Source organism: Amblyomma mixtum, chromosome 1, assembly GCF_055824585.1.
Source record: "Amblyomma mixtum isolate Tamu chromosome 1, ASM5582458v1, whole genome shotgun sequence".
Taxonomy (NCBI): Eukaryota; Metazoa; Arthropoda; class Arachnida; order Ixodida; family Ixodidae; genus Amblyomma; species Amblyomma mixtum.
In genome coordinates this window covers 218,018,043-218,041,479 of record NC_143012.1, presented here as the reverse complement: position 1 = coordinate 218,041,479, position 23,437 = coordinate 218,018,043, and the positions used below count along the sequence as shown (strand labels likewise).

Sequence of the window (23,437 nt, the reverse complement as noted above, 5' to 3'; positions counted from 1 at the left end):
TGAAAATAAAATAAAAAGAAAAATAGTTAAAAATGTAATAATAAAGACAAAAAAGGCAGTAACGTAAAATTTATCAAGGCAGTCATTGAGGATCCAAAAATAAATTTTGAACGGCGGAACAAATATACTTGCGGTTGTAATAAAGTGTAATAAGGGAGTAATTACTCATTGACATCCACCCGAGTGTGGTGGCGACGAATGATGTACAGTCGGGGACAAAAGTCTCCGGACCACGTGTTCCACGTGTTCCTACTATCATACAGCGGCTGGAGACCCCACTTGTGGAGATGAAAGAAAAAAATTTAACTTTTACCTCCACAAGTGTGGTCTACAGACGCCGACTAATAGCAGAGGTATCGGCTTCGTTAGAGGAACACGTGGTCCGGAGACTTTTGTCCCCGGCTGTACATGTTCTATCGACGCTATCTTCTCCTTCGTGCACAACTTTCAGGACGGAAAACCACAGGCATGCGGTGTTACCGCGCCATTCCTACGCTCTTCTTCCTGGTGCTCCCGTAGAAGCCCATGCATTCCACTAAGCCTATCACCTTTTGATGCGATAGCATTAGGAGGGCCACGAAGGAGAGAACTCTCCGGCGGTGTCGGCGCCTGTGTGCAGCCTCCACCTGCCTGATGGTCTTTGGGGTGATTTGCCTCTATCCACCTGCCACCTGTCAACCGTTCCCCTACCTTTTTGCTCCCCTCCCCATCTTCACTTGTAGGAGAGAGGAGGGAGAGGCCGGACGAAGAATGACTCAGCAAAAGCGCAAACGACCAAGACGAAAATTAATCCGACAACAGCAGGCCTACATGTAAAAAATACCGCGTCCCGAAGAACTGTCTGTGCAAAAATGACGCTTGCGGGAGCTATTCCTTCTCGCATCGCTCGGGATGAGCAATCTGGGTCTCACAATCCTTGCCGTTGGCTCTTTTTGTAAAAGCCACCTGCCAGTGCTGAAGTGGCGCATCGTTTAACCGCAGCTTCACTGCGCTGGTAGAGGTGTGAGGACTCGCCGCGATCTAACAATGTGACACATTTTGCGTAGCTGCGTAGTCGTACTTAGAGAGAGAGAGAGAGAGAAGGACGGAAAGGCAGGGAGGTTAACCAGGCGATGCCCAGCTGGCTACCCTACACTTAGAATAGTCAGAACTGGAATAGACTGACGAGTGAAGGAACAATTCTATCGCGTTTCCTCCGCATCTCTAAATTTTTTCCTTGACTTCAACTTCCGTACTGGAGGAGCAAGCCGACGGCGGCCAGTGCAGCACCACCAGCCCTCCAGGCTATTGGCGGGTGAGAACTGCTTCTGTCTGCAACCCTTCAAAGTTTAGAAGTGCCAGAGGTGTGCTTCAGGGACTTTGTTTTATGCAGCCTAGCAAAAAAAAAAAAAAGACCCCAAGGCCGTGTAGTTGGATGCACATCAAATTCAGAAACCTAAAAAAAATAAAGCCTCAAATTTTGTCCCCCAGATAGTTCGTTTATTCAGTCGCACACTTCACCCACAGCTTGGTTGTTGAACAGGCGCACGCGGGCAAACACGAGACATGTTTCAAAAGCAAAGGCGAGGTCCACTGTGTGCCCATAGTCACCCGCCGGTGCGTTCGGGCGCCTACTTTTCGGCCCTGTGAACGGATCTCCTGTACTCCGAATGAGCGCAGTGCTGTTGCGGCTGCTGCTGCTTCTGTTGCTTCTTCTGCTGTTGTGCTCGTTGGGGTGACGCGGGTGCGGCTGCGGCAGACTCACTGAAGATCGACGCAGGGTGTTCGGTGCTCGAGCGGCGCCATGTAAGCCACGGGTCCCCGTGTCCCGGCGGAGGGCCTGTCTGGGGTCGGGTCGGAGGCGCAGAGCTGGCAGATGAGCCGCGCCCGGAGTCAGTTGCCGCAGGCCGCCGAGTACTGCGTACGCGCGCTGGGTAAGACGAAGGTTGGAAATTGGGATACGAACAGCGCAGTTCTATACACGTTGAAGCGCTGTATTGTAGAGACCCTCCGATTTAAAAGAACACGGTGGAGAAGGTTCAGCTATGCTTTACTAAACCTGTCATGGGCCTAGCTGATACATTCTGGAAGAAAAAAAAGGCACAGTGAACGCGCTCATGTTGAAAGAGGAAATCAAGGACGGAAGTGCGAGAATAGCGAGCTTCTTATCGGCTGTTATGAGAGATTCACTTGAACCAGAAGGGGAGTAGTATTGTCACGGCGTTTAAAATACACCGCATATCTGTTGGCACAACTTCCTGCGAACTCGCGCAACAGATGCCTATGTCGTTTAGCGCAGTTTAGCGTGCTTCTCAGCACTACATGGGGCTGTCAAAATATAACTGCAGCTACCCCAAAATACGGAATGTTACGGTGGAGCAGTGGGAAGGAGCGCTGCCCAGCGATAGACTGGAAGAGTAGCGAAAACTGATTACCGGGCCTAGATCGCCGCAGCAGCGGCGATCTAGGCCCGAAGAAGACTGAGGGCTCCATCCATGCACGACCAAAATTTCCGAGCAAAATAAAAGTATTTTTTCCTTCTCTCTCAGTGAAGGCGCAAGCCTCGGTCCGCTTTAGTACCTTGTGCCCAGGCTGTCCGGAGGGTGGGGTGGCTGCTCGGACTCTACGTCGGAGCCTCCGCCTCGGGATGAAGCTCGGCGTTTGTCGTCGTCGCTCTCGGCGCCGACGTTGAAGGCCAGCGGCGGCAGCACGACGACCGCGGCCCCACACAGGGCCTTTGGCAGCGGTGCCAGGTTCGGAGTGAAGGCGTTGTCCCCCGTGCGGTAGCAGGACACGGCGCGGATGCCAGACTTGGTGTCCGAGGAGAGGCCGCCCACCATGTACACGCTGTCGCCTGCGTGTACATTAGGACCAGAACCGACTCCGTGATCACCATCTGTGCCAGATGGCAATGTAGCCTTGCCTCAATGATCCGCGCAAGAATAGTTTCCGTATATAGGTTTTTTTGTACGTGCCTGTCGGCAGGAATATTCCATACAGATGCTGCTGGTAAGTGACGCTGAGGATATGAAGTTAACATACGAAAACAAAAATATGTTTATTAATGAGTATAAACTGACAATAGTTGGCCTAGAAAGCCGGGTCTGTAGGGCTAAAAAGTACAAGTGGTTCAACTATGCTGAACCGAGTTTTCACGTAGCGAAAGCAGAGCGCACAGCTCCGGTTTATATACCCCATACCCTGACGTCAGAACTGTAAAGTGAATCACGTAACGCGTACCACGTGATTACAACGTGGCTTCTTACCACCCTTTACCGTCAACTTTGAAGGTCAAAGGTCAAGTGGTGCAGCACCAAGGTGGACCACATGGTTAAGGCAGATGTGCAACCATTATTTATCTCAAGGTTCTTTTAAGGTCATTCTGAGGCTCACGGCAAAATTCGTCGCAGCTATAGTAGTGTAGCTTTTGCTACAAAACCCCAACGAGAATAAATAACTAAACAATGGTATACTATTCGCCTTCATTATCAAAAAGTGCACATGCAAGATTTCATCACACTTCCGTAATGATGCTGTAGCAGCGAAGCATTGGGCTGTGCTCCCTTCGACGACAGGCGACAGCCGAGAGCTACGAGTAATCTGCCGGACCTCGGCATCAGCAGTCGAATAAGTTTCAGACTCGTGTTTCCGGGCAAAAGAGGCAGCCTTAATCGCGGCTCACCGTAGCCGACGGTGCCGACGTCGTGGTATCCCTGGTCGAAGGTGCCCTTCCTCTCCCAGCAGTGGTCGAGGCAGGACCAGACGTCGCCCAGGCTCTCCAGCTCGTTGTTGTCCCGCACCGAGCAGCCGCCGAGGGCGAACAGCCGGTTGTCCACCGCCACGAGCGAGAAGAAGCAGCGGGGCGTCGGCAGGAAGCTCACGTGGAAGTAGAACCTGCGCACGACGCCTCCCTCGTGTTCGGCACGCGATTTGGCTACATAGGACGATGATCGCGCTTCAGGAGTCACAACAATGTTGGCCTCAAGGGTGTACTGCACTCCGGCTAAAAAATTACGTAGGTAGGCTAAGAAGAAAAGGAAGGCTTAACCAAGCAGTTTCCTAGCTGTGTATAGGAACACTTATGGCACTGCTTAAAGGTGCACTGAAGAGGAATCTGAACTCGTCTTTTTGCCGCGGGAACTCGATCTACACGTTCCTAGCATTCTTAGAAACTGCGACTTATTGCCCGGTGTGGTCGATTTCCCTAATTAAATCGAATTAACGTCCGGCTCCCGCCTTTATTTTTTGAATTCTGCCTCGTACGGTGGGCGGAGTCGACCAACGCGTGGAGTGCCTTTCAGCCAGCTCCGTGGAGGCTTTGCTTTCGCTTCATTTTGTTTTTTAGGTTTCCGTGAATAAATAGTTTCATTTGCAGATGATATAACCGCAAAATAAGCCCGCCGAAATAAAAATACGCGCGGACTATTTGCTTCTACGGACTACTATGCATTACTCCGCCGACGGCAGAGCGGCAAGCCGCCACGGGACTGGGTGAAAGGCACTCCCCGCGTCGGTCGACTCCGCCCACCGTACGAGGCAGAATTCAAAAAAGAAAGGCGGGAGCCGGACGTTAATTCGATTTAATTAGTGAAATCGGCCACACAGGGCAATATATCGAAGTTTCTAAGAATGCTCGGAACGTGTAGATTGAGTTCCCGCGGCAAAAAGACGAGTTCGGATTCCTCTTCAGTGCACCTTTAAGCTTTAAAATGCCTAATATACGGAACTTTTGTCCTCGCCTTTCGAGACATCTTGGTCTTTAGGGGTAATGTAAGGACTGAATTATACGGCTGAGAAGCAAACCTCGTGGCCTGATTATATTTAAGAAAGACGGTACGTACACGCAAGCTATTGCTTATGCGGGTCCTAACCACTTGTGTCTGGAGCTGCAGTGTCGCGACTCATGAGAAGCCTGCACGTTACAGACGCCTCTAATACCCCTGTCACACTAGCAAATTTAATATCATTCGAATCGAATGACATTAGCACCTAATGTCATTAATCGACTGCTACACGGGAACATGTAATGTCATTAGGTTCGAATGACATTCGCCATCGAATGAGTTAAGGGAACTCATTCGCATTCGATTTCGAACCGAATGCGTACTCTGGACACCAGATACGCAGCACGAACAAGCGACGCGAAAAAAATAATGTGCACACTGCCAAACTTAGAAAGGGCATTTATTTAGTTCTGCTAAAAAAAGTTAATGTTCGTGTGAATCTGTTCACACTAGAGGCTGTCGTGGATAGCTGTTACTCTCGGTCTCAGCAGCCTACCGCAGCGGCCGACCGTGAATCAGCGTCTTTCCCGCGACCGTCGGTCATTTTGGGATGCGTGATTCTTGTTGGTTGGCGTGCCATGTTCTTTAAGCTCGAAGGTACTTAAAGACGTAACTGAGCAGTTCACCTTTTGGAAGTCATTTCCAAGCTCCGCGCGTGTCCGCGCGCCGCCATGTCAGCCATTTTGTTTGTTTACATTTATCGGATTTGTGGTTGACTTTGTACTTGGCTTGGCTTTTGATGGCTAAAGTGGTGCAGATTGGCCGCAAATAATATTTTAAGCTTATAATACGGCACACAAACGTTCTCACCCGCTTTTGAAACACTGCACAACAATTTCAAACATATTTTATGCGCGCTGATGTCGTTCAGTTGGACATTTTTTTTTTCACTGATCGTCGATGCCATCATTTTCGAATGACATTATTTTCTTCCGTGTAGCACCGAAGGAGACCGAATGATATTCGATGCATCGAATGCCATTAGGTTCGAATGACATTAAATTTGCTAGTGTGACAGGGGTATTAGTATACTCCAGGTATAGAAGACGAAGGTGTTCAAGAAAGCCACTACGGAGGTATCGTCCAGGACAACTGAAGCGCAGCTAAACTTTAGTCCCCGCTTGCAGCAGCTCCGTTGTGAATGTTGACAACACTCTCTCTTATTTTTGAAAAAGGCATTAAGCAGAGCATGCATCTAGAAACGAAAACTAGTGAAGAAAAAAATGAACGCTGCCCGCTCATACTAGGGGAGAGAATCTTGCTTGCATGCTAATAATGTCACGTTAAATGCTTCTCTGATAAGGAGGCTGAGGTGCTTGTGTGCATGTCAGGAAATACTGCATAATCATCCTAGTTTATACAGTGTAACGATTCTCGGTAAGCATATGCAGGTAGAGCGGCCGAACTCACTCGCAGGTGGCCGGGTCGAAGCAGTCGACGTCTGAGATGACCACGAGCCCCGCGCGCGAGTCGGTCAGTCCGCCGGCGAGCCACAGGCGGCCGCCCATCTGCGCGCTTCCGGCCGCCATGCGCGGCCTGCACAGGCGGCACGGCAGCTCCCGCCACTGGCGCCGCTCCTCCAGGCACAGCGCCTCCACCGAGGAGAGGATCCTGCGCGCGCACACATCTCAGAGCCCATTCAGTGCCCGACACAAAGCAGGAGAGCGGAGGAGGACCTTTGTGCGGAGCTTGTAGATGAGTGCAATGCTCACCACATTACATCACAACCTAGGCGGCATTCGTGAGTCTGCGCCTCTGACTTGCCTCCAGCAGCAAGCAAGGAACGTGATCATACCGGTTGAGAACGTCCCCACTGTACCCGCGTACCAATACCGGGCACTCTGATTGGTCCTAAGCCATGAGGGCAGCTGGTGGTCATGACCACACATGGGCATATGAGGGCGTCCTCACCTTCCATGAGGGATTCAGTCAACGAGATGAGGGTGGGCAGATGTGGTGCGGTGAGGGTGATGGAGGGCAAGATACACAAGTTGACGGTGAGGGTGTGTCACAAAGTTGGTTCCTGCCCCCACCATTCATTATGTTGCCCGTCCGCGGCGCAGCCGATTCCAGAACACGCGCGGACGACTAAGGGAAAATTACAAAACAAGAATTATCTAAAATCGAGCTAGGGTACGAACGCCTTCTTTGGACGGTCTTTCTGTTCGACCGCATCTGTGGACAGTCCTACTTATGAGTCATGACACACAATGTTCACCAGAGCCTCTTCTGCCTCCCTCCCCGCTCACACCGCCCCCGTACGGATGCATAGCCGCGGCTGCTGCTGCACAGGCTGCCGACAGGGACTACACACGCAGCTGCATGGTGGCGATTGCTTCAAAGAACAGGATGCTTGGCAGCTTCGTGTTGAACCCCGCGGCATCCTGCCCAGTCGCTGCTTATTAAGACGGCCTGGGTTTTCGCTCTCGTTTCTTCGCCAAGAGTACAGGGGTTGCTGTTGGTTCTTGGGGCTCCCATTTCTTCACCGTTTCTTTTATTGAAGCAGATGGTAACGAAGCTCTGCACAAACTTAGCCTCGATCGCCTTGGACATTCCAGGAATAAGAGCGAACATTCAAGGTTGAAAATGAAGCCTTCAGAAGTAAGAGGAGCCCCTTCGATCGCCGTTACTGAAAGAGCAAAGGCATACATTTCTGCAAACGGTGATCGTCGTCGAACATAGGTTCTCCCTTCTTCTGTTGCCGTCTTCAGTGCGTTATTTATGCTTTCCTTATTAACGCGATAACGTTAAGGTTCTCGTTGTGTAGAAAATTCGGCGTGGACGTTGTGAGCGGCAAAGCAGGAGCCCACCTGTCACCTAGGTCACGTGACCTAGATGACGTCATCAAAACCTGGTCATTGTGGCTGGTGGCAACCAGCCCATCGCACTGTGAGCAAACTACCCACCGTAGAAAGCTGGCAGTTAAATCAATGACTGAGGATTAAGGGGGGGGGGGGGTATGGGGGTAGAAGGGTGCCGTCTTATCGGGGCCTGGAGATTCGTTGAAGCTAGGCTGGCTCACAAAATTTAAACGAGCCCAGTAATGTCCAAGTACTCCAAAAGGAGTCGAATGACTGAGACATGGTTACGGCTGGGGAACAGCAGGCGCTGTCCTGTGTCGGTCGGTAAGCCTGGGAGCAACTCTCCTGCTTTGATTGGCTATTTAGAGCGTCACGAGCAGATTTGTTGCGTTTTTAACGGTCCCGATTTTCCGGCGCAGTATATTTTAGTCGCTGCCATGAGGAGTGCCAGGCTGACCCGCCTCTTGCTTGTGATCGGCTACAGCATGTGTGTAGTCCCTCTCTTAATTCGTGCGGCCATTCTCCCCTACTCATAACTTCAGAGTGAGGAGCTTAAAAGAACCACTTGGCTCAACACAGCTGAAACCGGACCAAATGAAATGTAGCTTTCGCCTAGTGGGACTCTATAACATCGGCAGATATCGGCAATAAGGAAAAATAACTCAAATGTTAAAACTGCTGATTGTGAAGGTGAGGGAGGGCTTACAAAGCGAGGTGAGGGAGGACCACCACATTTTACGAAGTGAGGGTGAGAGCGAGGGAGGGCCAGGGAATTTTACAAAATTAGGTTGAGGGAGGGCCACTGATATAATGGTGAGGGTAAGAGAGGAAAGGCGAAAATGAGGATATTTGCCCCATCTCTGATTGGGGCTTTACAAGTAGGGCAGACAAGACTACAGGGTTCTGAGGACGTGGTAAGGGCAGCAGCTCGTAAAGAGACTATTAGGACGCGCACGAATGCGCCATGGGGACTTCCGTTACGTTGCATCTGTCTTTTCTTAATGTTCTTTGAGGCTGTCTTTCGTGATGCTAAACTCGTAACCTGGGTTGGCTCGTTCGCTCTGCATCCATTGCGATGCGTGTTTCGGTCGCTCACTCTCCGTTGGCGCTCCTGCCCCCGACGACGAACAGCGTGCCGTCGAAGCAGGCGGCTGCGTGGTGGGCCCTGCCACGGGCCATGTTGGGCAAAGGCTGCCACAGCCTCTTGGTCAGGTCGTACGCGAAGCACATGCTGGTTGGCTCCAGCTTGAAGCGCGCAGACTGGTAGTTGTCGTAGCCCCCTGCGAACGACACTTTGCTGAGAGATTACCCTTACTCTGTAAAACACTGGGAAAATACGAAGAAGCATCTGAAACGGTGTGCGTATAAATTTAAATAGAGGATACTGAGGACAGATTGAAGTTGGCCTGTACGGTTCGATTGCCGCGTTCTGACGGCAAAGAGACTCACTCGTCTCACCGAAAATTGAGCTTTAATTTGCAAGCTAGAAAATGCCGAGAACCAAATACAGGTGCCGCCACCACTGGCCGTTTTCATAAGCAAGTTGCGATGACGTCAATTTTTCTACGTGGATCTCTGAGGCTAGGTTACATCACCATTCCTTCGAAACTGTGATTAGAGTGTCCTATAACTGACGGCGAGAGTTGAAATAGAGTGACAGGGAAGGAAAAGCTCTATGTATCAAATCCAACTTTCTCAGCAATAAATGGTCTTTTTTTTTTTTTTTGCTGAATAAACATCAACATAGCCGCATGGAATCAAAGAAAAACATAAATTATGTGGAGTTGGCTTCGCGGATGTTTATCTGCAAAAGCAACGATGTGACCCGTTATCTACTCCGCTGAATAGGGTTAGCGATTAATTTCGTCGATTTGGAGTCGTATAACGCGCCCTGACATTTCAGTGCACGGGCACTTTCACACTTCGCCTCCCTCCAAATGAGGCCACAGCGGCCCAGGATCCGCTCCCCTAACGCGAGTTTAGCAGCCGAACGCCGGAGACATTGGGCCACCGAAATAAATTGGGACGTATAAACGTCTAGATGTCGTATTTTACAATCACTTTGAAGTAATGTCGGGTTTTTCGCCTATAACAACGAGCGTATTCGAAGGACTTGGAGTTTTCGAAAGACCGGGCTCACAAAGACTATGGTATCGACCCATGAAATGTTTCGTATGGGTGCTGGTGCTTTGTACGGACCAGCAGAAAGAACCAGGGTGAATGCTGTAAATACCTCCGAGCGGCATTTCAACGTGCATTGCAAATTTTTCTTTGAAGGCATAGTTGAAGGTATGGATAGTTTTGCTTCACGCATGAAACGGGTCTACAATATTTTCGAAAATTTTTCGGCACTCCATGCATTAGGAAACCAGCGCCATGTCAAGGGAACAAGATGAACACGATTGCATGCCATCTTTTTATAGTAAGTGCATTCGTCCGTGGTTCTGGAACAGCGCTCTGGCGCGGTTGATGGTTTCTACGGAAAGACGTTTCTCAATGGAATCAATACATTTTGGCTCCGCTATGTAGCTTTAATTTTGTAATTCCATAAGTACCTGAGGTGTGCGATCAGTTCGTATACTCAATCCGGGCTCGAAGAACAACACTGGCTGAATGGGCCATGTTGAGGATAAATATGTAAGAAAAACGTACTTTCTCTTTGTTTGCACTGTTACCTGTAATGTACAGTTTGTCGCCGTGTAAAATGGCGCAGTGGTGATGCCGCGGCATCGGGAAGGTTCCAAATTTTTCCCAGATGTTCTTCTCGACGTGGTATCGAAGAATCTTGGTACCTGTGAGGAGAGAAGTGCAATGTTCTAATGAGATAGAGATATCGAAAATAAAAGTGTTCTGTCTACTTTTTCTTCATTTTCAATCTTAGCCGATCGGCTGGTTTCGGAATCATTATCACCACCACACGATTCACATCAGCCACAGAAAAGATGGAATCTCGTAGGTTTTAGCATACGCTGGGTATTATACTCGACACGTATAAGCGCAAAAAAACACGGACAGAGAAGAGACTTGGACAACACGAGCGCTTCCTTTCAACTCTGAGTTGAAAGTAAACGCTCGTGTTGTCCAAGTCTCTTCTCTGTTCGTGTTTTTTTGCGCTTATACGTGTCAGCTATGAACCAACTAGCCCAAAGGTCTGTGCTACATTATACTCGATACTGTTTACAGATCATTCTCGCATGGGCGAATGAGCATATCGCTGTGCTTTGTTGCATGTTGCTGAGTAACTTGCATGCCTAGCTCAAAGCGTGTCGATTTATCGGAACGACGCGAAACATGCTTTCACTGAAGCTCGACACTGTCTTCCTTTCAGAGCAGGGCCCAAAGACTTGCGGCGTCACAGCGGTCACTCATGCTGTCCTCGACTGCGCAGGCCACCTATCACGGTGAGCCAAGTGACACGAGATTGCAAGCGCGAATGTGCACTTTCCAAATATTTTTACTCCATGCTCTTAAAGCCCCTTTATCGAAACAACACGCCATCAAAGAGTAGAGGGCAGTTAAAGAGAATCAAAAAGGAAATTGCCCGGCCCGCAGCACGTCATAAGTAAGAACTGCCTATCCCGCAACAACAAGTCCTGCTTTCGAATTACTGTTGGTCGAGGCAAGGAACGAAAAGAATGGAATCGTGGGCCGCATCCAGCAAATGCAACAAACCTTTTGATTGGTTGGTGCGGTTCACTTCCTAAAGCTATGGGCAGTGTACCGCTCTTCTAGAGGTAAGAAGGAAGCCATTAAGGCCGCGATAGGGGTTCCTCTCGTCTTGTGCCGGAGACTTTGCCCCAGGAAACTTCACAGTTAATAGTAAACAGCAGAGTCAACTTGCTAGTTGTTTTATTAAAGAGAGGAAGTAATGAGGGTAGGTGGATTTCTAATACCCTGTACCCTGCAAAACAGAGAATGCAGGAAGATGTGATTCTGCACAACACAAAACAAAGTGAACGAGGATTGAAAGTGGAGCCTCAGGGGGCTTAGTGAACGTTTCGTCTAGGCCCAGCCGAAGACAAGTCCTCTTGTAGAAAAGTTGGCTAAGCCCCTGAGGATCCCTTTTTAACCCTTGTTCACTTCGTTTTATACCCTGCAAAGATTTGCGATAACTGCCGGCAAATCACTACAGCTGTGCAGCCTGCAAGCTGGACAGTAAAGACCATGAATTATTAATACAGCTGAGCTGCGATTTGCGTTACTTTCTGCGTCTTTTGACCTTAACGCGGTAAAATCAAGCCTGCCTTAAGGCGAATGACATCATGGCAGCATAAATATAAAACAGCTAAGAAGCTGACTTTTTTGGAGAGGTGGCTTGTTGGTGATAAACATCAGTAGTGCGCTAATCTGAGTACTCTATAGGTCAGCAAAACGGGAAAGTACAGGCAAGACGAACGCACTACTGACACTAATTATTCGAGACCTGCAAGCCCTATTCACGCTTTACTAACATTAATTTTTAGTATATCGGGGCTACACGTCCATATTTTATCCCTGTTACCACGAGCGCATTGCTAAAATTAATTATGCAATGCCAACTAGCCTCACAAGTATCATTTCGTGTTTCACCCCTTCTGTCTGATCTGTTCGTGGCGCTCGACCGCTGACCCGAAAGACGCGGATTCAATCCCGGCCGCGGCGGTCGAATTTCGATGTAGGCGAAATTGTAGAGGCCCATGTGCTGTGCGATGTCGGTGCACGTTAAAGAACCCCGGGTGGTCGAAATTTCCGGAGCCCTTCACTGCGGTGTACCTTATAGCCTGAGTCACTTTGGGACGTTAAACCCCCATAAACCACAAACCACCAAACCTTCTATCGGTTCGAGTTTTTCCTAACCAGCGGCTCCTTATGTAGCATGAGCTCAACTGGCTCTTGAAGTTGTTCTTTACGTTCACTCTTCTGGTGTGAGCTTGGACTGTCCAGCTCGTTCCAGTAAGCTAGCCCTGCGTCTGCAGTGTAAAGCACGGAAGGGTGGCAGGGGGCCGTTCGCACCGACGCTGGTCTCGGCCGGCGCGTCTGGGTTGAAGCCTCCCACGACGAGCAGCACGGGCGAGCGCGGGTCCCTGAAGTGGGCGCCGCAGGCTTCCAGCGTCTCGTACGGGTCGTCGCTCCACGCCGTCAGGGGGATTTCGGCCTTGTTGCGAAGCAGGTAGTCGGCCAGCGGGTCGCTGTAGAACATGGGCTGACGCTGCACAGGAAACTGCGCCACAGAGTTCGATTCGATTATACATGCAACACTCGGTTGTGGTTTCGTGTGCATTGCAGATGTTTTCGTCACTGCGCTGCCCAAATGTACTGCGTTGCGACAATAGTTGAGGTGCTTCACAAGACTCGTTTGATGGGTGCTAATGCTTGAAGTGTTGGAAGAGCCAACTGCGTTAACGAGAAAAAACAATGGTGCCAGCAAGAAGAAAAAACACTAATTAATATATTGATTTACTGACATGTCTTCGAACATGCGGTTACAGAAAACGTGTAGAAAACCAACAAGATTTGATTGGGACACTGGACTACTTAAAACAAAAGATAGTTTATGACATAATACGGCGTAGAATAAAGAATTATTTGATATAAAATTACCGTAGATATTTCGGGCCATCACATGTGGATTTACATGCTTACAAATGAGGAACATGAAAATATCAGCACCAAACTATCATTGAGAGTACCCCTTTGTTAAATTTGGAGCGTGTGAGTGTAGCAAAACATGCAGCTTTTATAAGGCGAGCATCAAAAATACATATTCTTATTTGGAAAGGCGTCACTGCAGAAATTTGAACACACAACTATGTGAACAATAAGCGATCGAAAAAGAAATTATGTTACGGTATTTTTACACCTACAATATTTAAAGCGAGGGATAAGCTTAGAAGCAGGCCGAAGGTTCATGGATGGCTCGAGATTTAATTCGACCATCTAGGATTCTTAAACGTGCACCGGAATCTTTTTCCTTGTGCACCTCACGGTGATATTCGACTGCCTTGGCAGCTGTCGAACTCTCAACCTCTTGCATGCTTAGTAAAATAATGCCACAGTAAACTATCAAGGAAAACTCGTAATAAATATAACTTGGAAATAGCTGTGCGCTTTCAAAATGAAGGCACCCGTCTATCGACTCTAGAACGGTGTATAGGTTTACTAATGCATTGTGTAGTGACGGTAGCAAACGTTTTTTCAGAGTATACGCTGCTGAAAACGGTGTGGGAATGGTAGGCAAACCGTGCCACCGCCGTGTACTGCAGACAAATGGGTCCTGTATTTTAATGGCGATGAGTAATAATTTTACGTTAGTTATTGGGTTATACGCACCTACACCCTGGATAAACCAGTATATCACTCGTAAGATTGTCTGAATTACGTAGCCTCGTGTGTCTTTTCGTTCGTAGCGCTTTGGGCACAGCTTCACACACACGCAAAAAAGGTGCTGGCAGGGCAATATCAGTAGCCTATGAAGCCGGTCTGACTGGTATAACCGCATCGTCGTAGGCGTGCACAGAAGGGCACAAAGGGGTGAGTGGCCCCCGGGCCTAATAGGCCTCATATAGTTTCCTACTACATAAGGACTTGAACAGGCGCTACTAGGAACTTTGCACCCCCTTATGAAGATACCTTTGCACGCCTACGCACATCGTCTGTGCTTTTCTGATGCCTTTTAAAAAATATAGGCGCGTGGGCAGTATAGTATGCGCTGTGTGCTATATTATATACATGCAAGACCATACTGGGCGGCAATCATCGTTTCCTGCCGGCTTGGTTGGACAGCCTAACTTGCGGCTAATATACATGAAACGCCTTTGTTTGCGGACCATCCTGGAGCTTCTGTAATTAACAAAATGATGACCATTTCATACTCTTCTTGAGTTTAACGCATTAAGGTAATACAACCTTCAACAGAAACCTAGTCGAATATGACTTAAATTACAAATACAAAAAAGCACAATAAAGACGTGCTCTTGAAATGTACCGTGACAGACAGCCTCTTGCGGAGAACGTGCCGACATTCCACCCGGAATTTCAGACTGAGTGTCATCTAAATGTCATTTGAAACTGCGAGGGCTATAAATCTAAGCCGACAGCATGCCGATAAAAAGTAAGAAGGAAAATAGAAACGAACGAAGGTGGAGAAACACTGCGCCCCTGTCCCGAAGTGCGACACGCCCATGGTATTGACCCCCTGATGAGTGGGTGCGGTCGGCCATTTGTTCGGCTTCATTACTGCGGTCTACAGAAAAACGGGCAACGGAGCCACGTGGCTTTCAAAAATTTGGCAATTTGGCGATCGCCGAGAGACAGCTCACGACCGCTCCGCAGCGGCTGGGGCAGCGCGGGGCATGCATACCTGGCTGGTGAGCGGCGGTGCTTTTCGAAGAATGTTGGCGCCGACGTCGTTGATGTACCTCAGGTACCCGGAGGCTGGCACCGTGGCGTTCGGCGTCTTCGCTGTGCTGAACATGTTGAGGTCCTGAGGTAGCGCGCAGTATAACGCATCGATGAAAATGTCTCTCAAAGGCAAGGAAAAATTGCGAGGACACTTTGGCAACAAAAGTGTTGAGAGGCGAAAGCAGAGGACACTATGACGTGACGACTTCCGGTGGATGGGACGTCACACCGTTCCTGTGGCTATATCGATACTCAAGTTATACACCTTTTGGGGATCTTAAGTGTTAATTAGGCTTAATTACACATTTTCCCATCTAATTTGACAGAAATCCCACGTTTTTCCGACCACTCTATGACAATTTTTACTATGCTGTGACGACTTCTAGTGGACGTGACGTCACACCGTTGCCGTGGCCATATCAACGTCCGCGTTATTTCGACGCAATTTCAACACTTTTGCCTATAATTAACTAACTAATCTACAGTCATCAAACTTGGCTTCTAGGTTCATTTTTCTTCCTTTATCGAAAGCAACCATTGATTTTCTTCTATCTTTTTTAGCCACCTTTTAGTCGCGTGTGACACGCTTTGTTAACGCATGACAGAATGAGCCATTAAAGGCTTTCGCCTTAAAAATGAAGGGGACACTTAAACCTCGCAGTGAAGTTCGCGGTGCTGTATTTTGTTTGCCGCATCCGGTCGCGTTAGTGGAATGCCCATTACGTTCTTTCTCTTGGGACCTCCGCACAACCGCACAGAAGGGGGTGAGCTCAACTCAGCGGGATAGGGGGGGGGGGGGGGCGCCGGATAGCGGAGGATGACGGGAAAGGTCAAACTCCCCTCATGGACGGAGTCATTAGGTCGCATCCTGTGTGCACGTGTTTACGGCGAGGCGGACCCGTGTCACAGTGCGTGGCTTTGGTTCCATGTCTGCAGCGGCGTGCGTTGACAGCTTGAAGCGCGGTCGGCTGCAGGCATGGGGAGCGACGATGCGGAACAGATGAATTGAAGTGACTTTCCTTGAGCTTGGGTCAACCCGACGTTGGGAAAGTGAGAGTATTCGCGAAGCTCGCAGCAGGAAAGCATAAGTTTACAAAATAGTGATGGTAGAAAGTGTACATATGTGTACAGTGTTTGTCACGATGGGTTACCTTCTTTCCCCAATCATTCATTGGTTGTATTATCCTTTCCAAATTGCTGATTGGTGATGTTTTCCTTTCCCCAATAAGTTATTGGGTGGATGTTTGTACAGTACCTGATTGGTCATTCTCCCCACCGAGGGCGGGGACTTAGGGTTTAAAACCAGCTGTTTCGGCAGGACCGAGGGCTGGTTTCGTCACGTCGAGTCAGTCAAATGTAAATATGTTTTCTCCTTGCTTGTATCTTCCTTTGTGCTTTTAATTGTTATAAAAAGTTAACCTCTCCAGAAGTGTCCTCTTGCAATGTGATTGAGCAATTCGAATCTGCAAGACGGCAAGCATCCTTCAACAATTATCATCTTCATCAACTGAATTCCCCTCTACAAGATCCAGAGAGGGAATCTCAACTCTCGCCTTAAGGGTTTATGACTCCATAGCGTTAATGGGTTAATGTCTATATATGCGGAATTGGTCATTATCGATTTTACATTCATAGATCGCTGGGAGTCCTCACACTATTCCTGACGAAGTAGTGCAGGGGTTAAAGTGATGCGCCACTGCCCTGCGATGGCAGGTGGGGTGCCACCGGTAGGGCTTATGCGACCTAGGTTGCCCTTCCCAAGCAACCACTCGCGACCAATGATTGATTTAACTACCACTTGACACGGTGGTCAGTTTGCTCACAACCCGGTGGCGGAAGTTTTGAGGACGCCACAAGGTCACGCGACGTAGGTGGCCCACCTAGATTGCTCCTCTGAGAATTTTTCGCTCACAACGCCGACGACGACGACGACGACGACGCCGGATTTTCTGAGCAATGGGTGCCATAACGCTATCGCGTTAGAACTAGCAGTCTCGTTGGAATTCAGCTGGACCATTTCATTTGTGTGAACGAAAAGATGCAATGATTTCAACCACTGCAAATCGCGTTTACAGCAGTTTCCGGTTGGGAATACAACGAGGCATCGTTCAACAAAGCGAAGGTCCGTTATACAACTGTCGCTTTATGATTGAATTTCTGCTTCCTTTTTCGCTGAATATCATTTTTCGGTTGATCGCTCCCAATTAAGCGAACGTTATAGTGTTGTAGCACACGCAGGCCCTTTCACGACTTGCCGCAGCGTGCGGCGGTCCTCAATCTAGTTCACTACTGCAAACCAGGAACATGTATATAAGACAGTTTGTGTTCGAATACCATAGCGATGCCGTATGGGCACAAGTGCTGTGTTTAGAAGAGGCAATAGCTCCGGCAGAGCCTAACACAAACTAAGAAATAATCGTTGTTAGAAGAAACGATGCCGTCACTTTCGTAGCCATGGTTGTTTGCCACATGCTATTCGCACATGCTGTTTTTTTTTGTTGAAAATAGGTATAAATACTGTTTTCAGCTCAACGTAAGAAACTGTTCTTACCCAGAGTGTGACTGGTCCGTCGAGCTTGAAGTACCGCGGCTTGAGCTGGGGTGTGGGGAACAGATGCTGCTGGTTGTACATACCGGCCACCTTGTAACTGAAATAGGAACAGCAGCAGTCAACAACCGGCACACGAACGCACATTGCGAGTGTCATACCGTTCAACTGCTGGTGTTCTGGATTGAACACACCGATTTTCTGGTGCCCGGTGCCTACTCAGCGGTGATGCTGTGGTGAAAGTGTGGTGGCGGGAATTGCATCTACCATCGAAAGTTGGTGAAGGTAAACTTTTAAAAAACCTCAGATAACACAAAACTCGATTTGTACATAGGCTGCAGTCACCGCCATTAGGAGAACAGAAAATGATCAACCTTCATTTCTCCGCAAATGCTATGCTTACTAAGCGTTGCTTTTTCGCCGGTTTTTCGACCAAAATTGGATTACAGCGGCGTTAATTCCTAAAGTGAATGGGTTGCATAGCGTAGTTTAGATAAAATTTAGATACTAACAAATAAACAAGTGGGTGACCTCTACCAGAAAAGCACTGTTTTTAAAGGTAGTTTTCAGAGATACACGGGCTATATTTTTTAAGCGAATGGTTTCGAAAACAATTTTCTCTGATATTTTGTAAAGTGGAACTGGAGTTAAAGAAGAATAAAACGCACGACTGAAAAAAAAAAAAAAACGTTTTGCTTCCCAATGGAACCTCGACGAATTTCAATATGCTTACCCTGTATACGGCTGCAGTAGGCCGGATCGAAAGCCATTATTGTACAGCCGGTCAAATCTTTAGCTGGCGTGCGCGACGGCCGCTTTTTCTGTGCTCCTGCGCACTGGGATGAGGCAAACTTGCGGAAACCTCTATAAGCACGGGCTTAGTGAGCCCGTGCTTAAATTTGATATTTTCGCAAGTTTGCTCCGTCATAAGCTACAGGAGCACGGAAAACGCGGCCGTCGCACACGCCAGCTAAAGATTTGGCCGGCTGTACCTTTTTAGTGCGCTGATGACAAAGAGAACTTGCCGCATAGCGATTCTTCTACGGAATCCCACTGTCGAGTTGTTTACATACCCGGTCAGAGACACCAGCAAGCCGTCTCTCGGTGTCACGGACAATCTGTGCCCTCCTGATTCAGCGTCCACTCACAGCGTAGGATGTTTTCCTCAGTTCTTCATTAGCTCCCTACCACGGTCTATTTCTGTTCGTCGCTGTGAATCGAGCACTTACGGCACGAACAGCTCATCGCTGGCTCGCGGAATTCGTTCGCTCACTTCTCTCCGTACATATTGCCATTTTGTGAAAAGGATAATGCTCCTCAGCAACAGAACGTCTAATATCCGACACCGGCATTTGTATCACAGGCGTTGCTACGGAAAACGTAGTTTTGGAACCCACGTTGTCGTTAACAATGAAAAGCAAAATAAGACTACAATGAGACAGAAATACTTGATGAAATGTCGGAGTCGGGAGAATAGGTCCGTGTATGCAGCTGTACGGAGTTTCGTGCAAAAAAATGAAAATCAATCTTTTTCTTTATTCGCCTCCTTTTGTAGCGTAATGCCCAGCTTTCTTGGACACTTAGCAACTACACTACAGAAATGAGTAAAAAGAAAGCAAATTGTTCTCTAGCGCACTCCTGCACTAGAGGACACCTTAATCCCTTTTTACTCTCATATAGGCGTATTCGTGTTCAGAGTGTAGCGCTATTTGTTAGCCGCCATGAATGAATAGCGCGTAACTGAATGGGGATATCTTAAATTCCTAATAATTAGAAAACTAGAGTCCTGAGAGATTCTGCGCTAACATCGTCATTAACATGGCTGAGTCCTCCCCCTCGCAGCGAAAGATGACCTACAAAATCCTTTCTGCGCTCACAGCAGCTATTTCTGACGGCCATAGAAAATCAATGGACGTACCGAATGTTCGAAATTACCGCGGTGATTTTGAGTGTTCAGCGCCACGCGGCTCCTGGTGGCAGCCGCGCAAACTAGAAGCATTTGTCCGGATTTCGTCGCTTTGACTTGAACCGGTGTAGATGAAGCCTCGTCAGAAATCAACAGAAACGTAACGTTGCGTTCAGGGGTTATGAGCGTGGTGAAGTATGCAACAGCTTGTGTCTAAACTAATCACGGCTTCACCCGCTCCAGATGTGCTAATAATTGTGATTAAAAAGTCGTGTAGAGAGAAAAAAATAAGACGTATCTGCTTGCCAGATGCGTGGTAAGCGCGGCAAAGGTCTTAAAGTCATTTTTCTTACGCCTGGCGTACGCGGAACTTTCTCGCATTCCTTCTCTTCGCCGACATCGAGAGATAAGAAAAATTTGATTATCTCGCCGCTGTGTACTGTGAGAAGAAAAAGCATAAGAAAATGAGGTCTGGGAAAAAGCAGCCCCGCTGTCTGCTCAGGAAGCTCTTTTCTTCTGGTCAGGTTTCATCCAGAATGCGCCGAACGCATCTTCATGTCTAAGTATTTTCTCGAGTTACCTTCTCCCAGATGGAAGTCTATGAATGTATTTTAAGCGCTTACGAATGCATCGACTTGATATCCCATCTGCGTTGCTAGCCTTCATGCAATGTGTCGGCGCAAGGTTTACACTCTGAGCTCTAGTGAGCTGCGGCTAGCATCGCATATATTCAATCAAGAGGGCGGACAACTTAGTCCACACACGAATCTTGCTCTCATCCTGTTGTAAACAAAAAAAAGGGTAAAAATCTCAGTATTTTCGATTTCCTCTGGCGCAGATTAACAGAGACTGCGATACCTGGTCACTGATTGGCAGAAATAATAGTGAAGTCGGTTTCAGCTTTCTTTCCACGAGTTTCTGGTTCCCATTGTGTCCCGAGATCGCTGCTGAATGCTCGACCGGGGTAAGCTGTGCTCAGAGGCAGGCGCAAACATTTTCGCACCAGTAGATTCCCTTTACGAAGAAAACTTTCGTTCGAGAATTAGAATGCGGGAGCTTGCGAGTGAAGTTTATATTATTTTTTTTCTTCGTCTGGCTTCACAAACTGCCTCAATCTATACAACACTAAATTTTTAGGCATTGCGTGACACCTGCGCCATTTATTCTTTATCACAGCGATAAACATGCAGACTTTTAAAGAAAGCCAGCCTAACATATTAAAATAATATTTTTTTTAATAAAACCGTGACTTTGTTTTTCGTTTACGCTCTGCGCCTAGTTAAAGTATATACAAAGCGGGAAAAGTTGACAAAAAGTGTTATCCGCTTGTCAGCGTCCATCTGACCTGCATATTGCGCACACACAGCCTGCCAATTCTTCAACAGTATCACGCAAGCATCGATCAAACGGCCGTGCAGGGTCGTGTGGAAAAGTGGAGTTGTGAAACAGATCACTAGCGGCGTGCGATAAGTTGGCACGCACGTATTCTCTTCCGTTTCATTGCTTCACTTCTACATACACTCTAAACACAAATACGCCTATATGGGAGTAGAAAAGGGAATAAGCCGTTCTCTAGCGCACTAAATTTGAAAAACGAGAGTGTGCTAGAAAACGGCGTACTCCCTTTTCACTCCTTTGTGTTTGGAGTGTACGGTGGCGCAATTGCGTGACAGTGTTCAAAATATGACCCACTGTACGCGCGTTTTGCTTTATGAATTCTCAGCTGCGCAGTCGCACCCACCTGAGCGCTGCGAGCAGGTGCGCTCGCACCTCGTGTATCTCCATGATTCCCGGCAGCAGCGGCGGGTGCAGGCAGCACAGCAGCTCCTCGATGCTCATGGTGCCGAAGCGGACGCACTGCATCACCTTCAGCACGTACGGCTCGCTCTCCAGGTAGTTGTGGTTGAGCCAGTGCAGGGCCGCCAGGAAGATCACCATCTCGCCCCGGGCGCCCACGGCGTTGCCGGAGAGCACCTCGCACACCTGGTTCACGTCCAGGTCCAGGAACTGCTTGCACGTGACCGTCTCCTCGAGCCGGTGGTGCAGCAGCTTCAGGGCGCGCTTGCAGACCGAGGAGAGGCCGTACTTGCGCGCCGTGACGTACACGTACACCGCGTGCTTCGGGTCGTACGGGGACTTGGTCAGGATCTGCGTCAGACGGCGCCACGGTCGAGCCCTCTACCGGGAGCTTGGGGACCGAGTGACGGGAAGAAAGCACCCCGACCATCTAACAACCGTTTCGCGTTGCTGTAAGTTTTATTTTGGTGGCCATGTCGCCCCTTCTCTCTACCGCATTCTACTAGCGTGTGAAAACATTGGGAGAGGCCTTTGCACTGCGCTAGACGTATCTGGAAAGATGGCAATAACGATGTGTCTGGCACCAGGGGGCAATCTGGCGCTGTAATCAATTAGCACCCAAGGTAATCATTGGAAGTAGACGTGCCTCAATAGAATTGGCTCCGAACTTTCTTATGACTTTCTATTTGTTTGGGAAATGCGCACCCCAACCACCTAACAACCATTTCGTGTTGCTGTACGTTTCATTTTGGTGGCCATGTCACCCCTTTTCTCTACCGCATTCTACCAGCATGTGAAAACATTGGGAGAGGCCTTTGTCCTGTGCTGGACGTATCTGGGAAGATTGCAATAACGATGGCACTGGCATCAGGGGGCAATCTGGCGCTGTAATCAATTAAAAACCAAGGTAATCATTGGAAGTAGACGTGCCTCTATAGAATTGGCTCCAAACGTTCTTGTGACGTTGTTTTACTGCTTTAGCGGTACAGACCTCATTCGGCGGAGTGACGCTGTCAGTGTGTCATGGTGTGTGCGTGTTTGTGTGTGCGTTTCATGGTGTACAGCCGGTAAGGTTCGAATTGTCAGTGTCCAGAAAAATGCGAATTTGTAACGAACTGTAGGCGGTAAGAAAGAAGCGCTCGTACAACACTCCCACCTTTGCGCATTTCTTCTTGACCCTGGCTATCCTAAGGATGCTGGCGGTGACGTAGAGCTTCCCGATGTTCTGGCAGGTCAGATGCAGCTTCCCGCTGTACATGTAGTCCAGCAGCGAGTGGAAGGCATCTGCGGATACTCCTTGCAGCTCCAACTACAATGGAAAGCGGCCGTTATAAGACACTCTTACGCGACGTCACTGTTTTATTTTTTCTTTTTGTGGCGAAAGCAACATTACGCGAGTCGCCGAGCCATTTCGCGGAGCTGAGGCAAGGCCATACTGCGCATGCGCGAGGAGCAGTGACGTCACATAGCGCACAGCTGGCGCGCCGCCGTCGTCGCTGCGCGGGTGACCCAGAGGTGCCGCCGCTGCGCTCGCCAGTTGCGCATGCGCAGTAGCGGCGCATAGCTAGGGTGCCGGGGCTTCTGCCGCTGCCGCGCGCTCTCCATCGCCTCTCTCTCTCTCCTCATTGCTTTCGCAATCCTCCACGTTTGACCAGAGATAAACCACTGCCGATTTTTTTTGTTTACTTTAGTTGTTGCAACGAATACGAGAAAGTGCCCACAAAAGCAGGCAGTGGTGTTCCATACTGCTACCGGATTTTCTCTGAATTAAACTCTCATTTCCCTATTTCAGGCCCTTCTTCCCTGCAGCAGCGTGAAAAGTTGTTAGTTTGGCAAAATCGAGACAATTTCGGCCTCAAATTTCCCTAGAACTCCGCAGAAATTTCTGTTAAGCCAAATTTGACTCCTAAAATTCCGTGGAAGCGGAAAACTTCCCCGAATGAAATATTACCAGGCGAAGCGGTGTCTTAAGCGGGGAAAAATATAAATCAGACGAAAGAATACACGTGTACGTAAACAGTACTAGAATGAGGTTCTCACAGAAACTTTACTTTTAGATGAAATAGGCGCCCGTTGCCTTGCACGACAAACGAGAAAAGCAAACATTCCCGGGAAATGTTCTTTATCAGAACGAACGCACAAGTACACAAGTACGGAGAGAGTAGAAAGAGTGGTTAATGTAATTTTTTTTATTCATACGTGCCCTTAACGTTTGTTGTTTCGGTGACTAAGAAAACGGCCG

The 23,437-nt window shown here is 48.6% G+C and overlaps 1 protein-coding gene across 1 annotated transcript; it reads right to left on the bottom strand.

Annotated features, from left to right (window-relative positions):
- Positions 1–1,610: 1,610 nt before the first annotated feature.
- Positions 1,611–22,468, bottom strand: LOC149370906 (kelch repeat and BTB domain-containing protein 8-like). Its single transcript, XM_089578828.1, has 11 exons — positions 22,352–22,468; positions 21,140–21,546; positions 17,496–17,592; positions 14,904–15,026; positions 12,557–12,764; positions 10,240–10,356; positions 8,661–8,844; positions 6,174–6,374; positions 3,662–3,873; positions 2,560–2,833; positions 1,611–1,896 (listed from the first exon to the last, which is right to left on the bottom strand). The coding sequence occupies exons 1-11, from the start codon at positions 22,451–22,453 to the stop codon at positions 1,611–1,613; spliced, it is 2,211 nt and encodes a 736-aa protein (XP_089434954.1). The 5' UTR covers positions 22,454–22,468.
- Between the last annotated feature and the right edge of the window lie 969 nt (positions 22,469–23,437).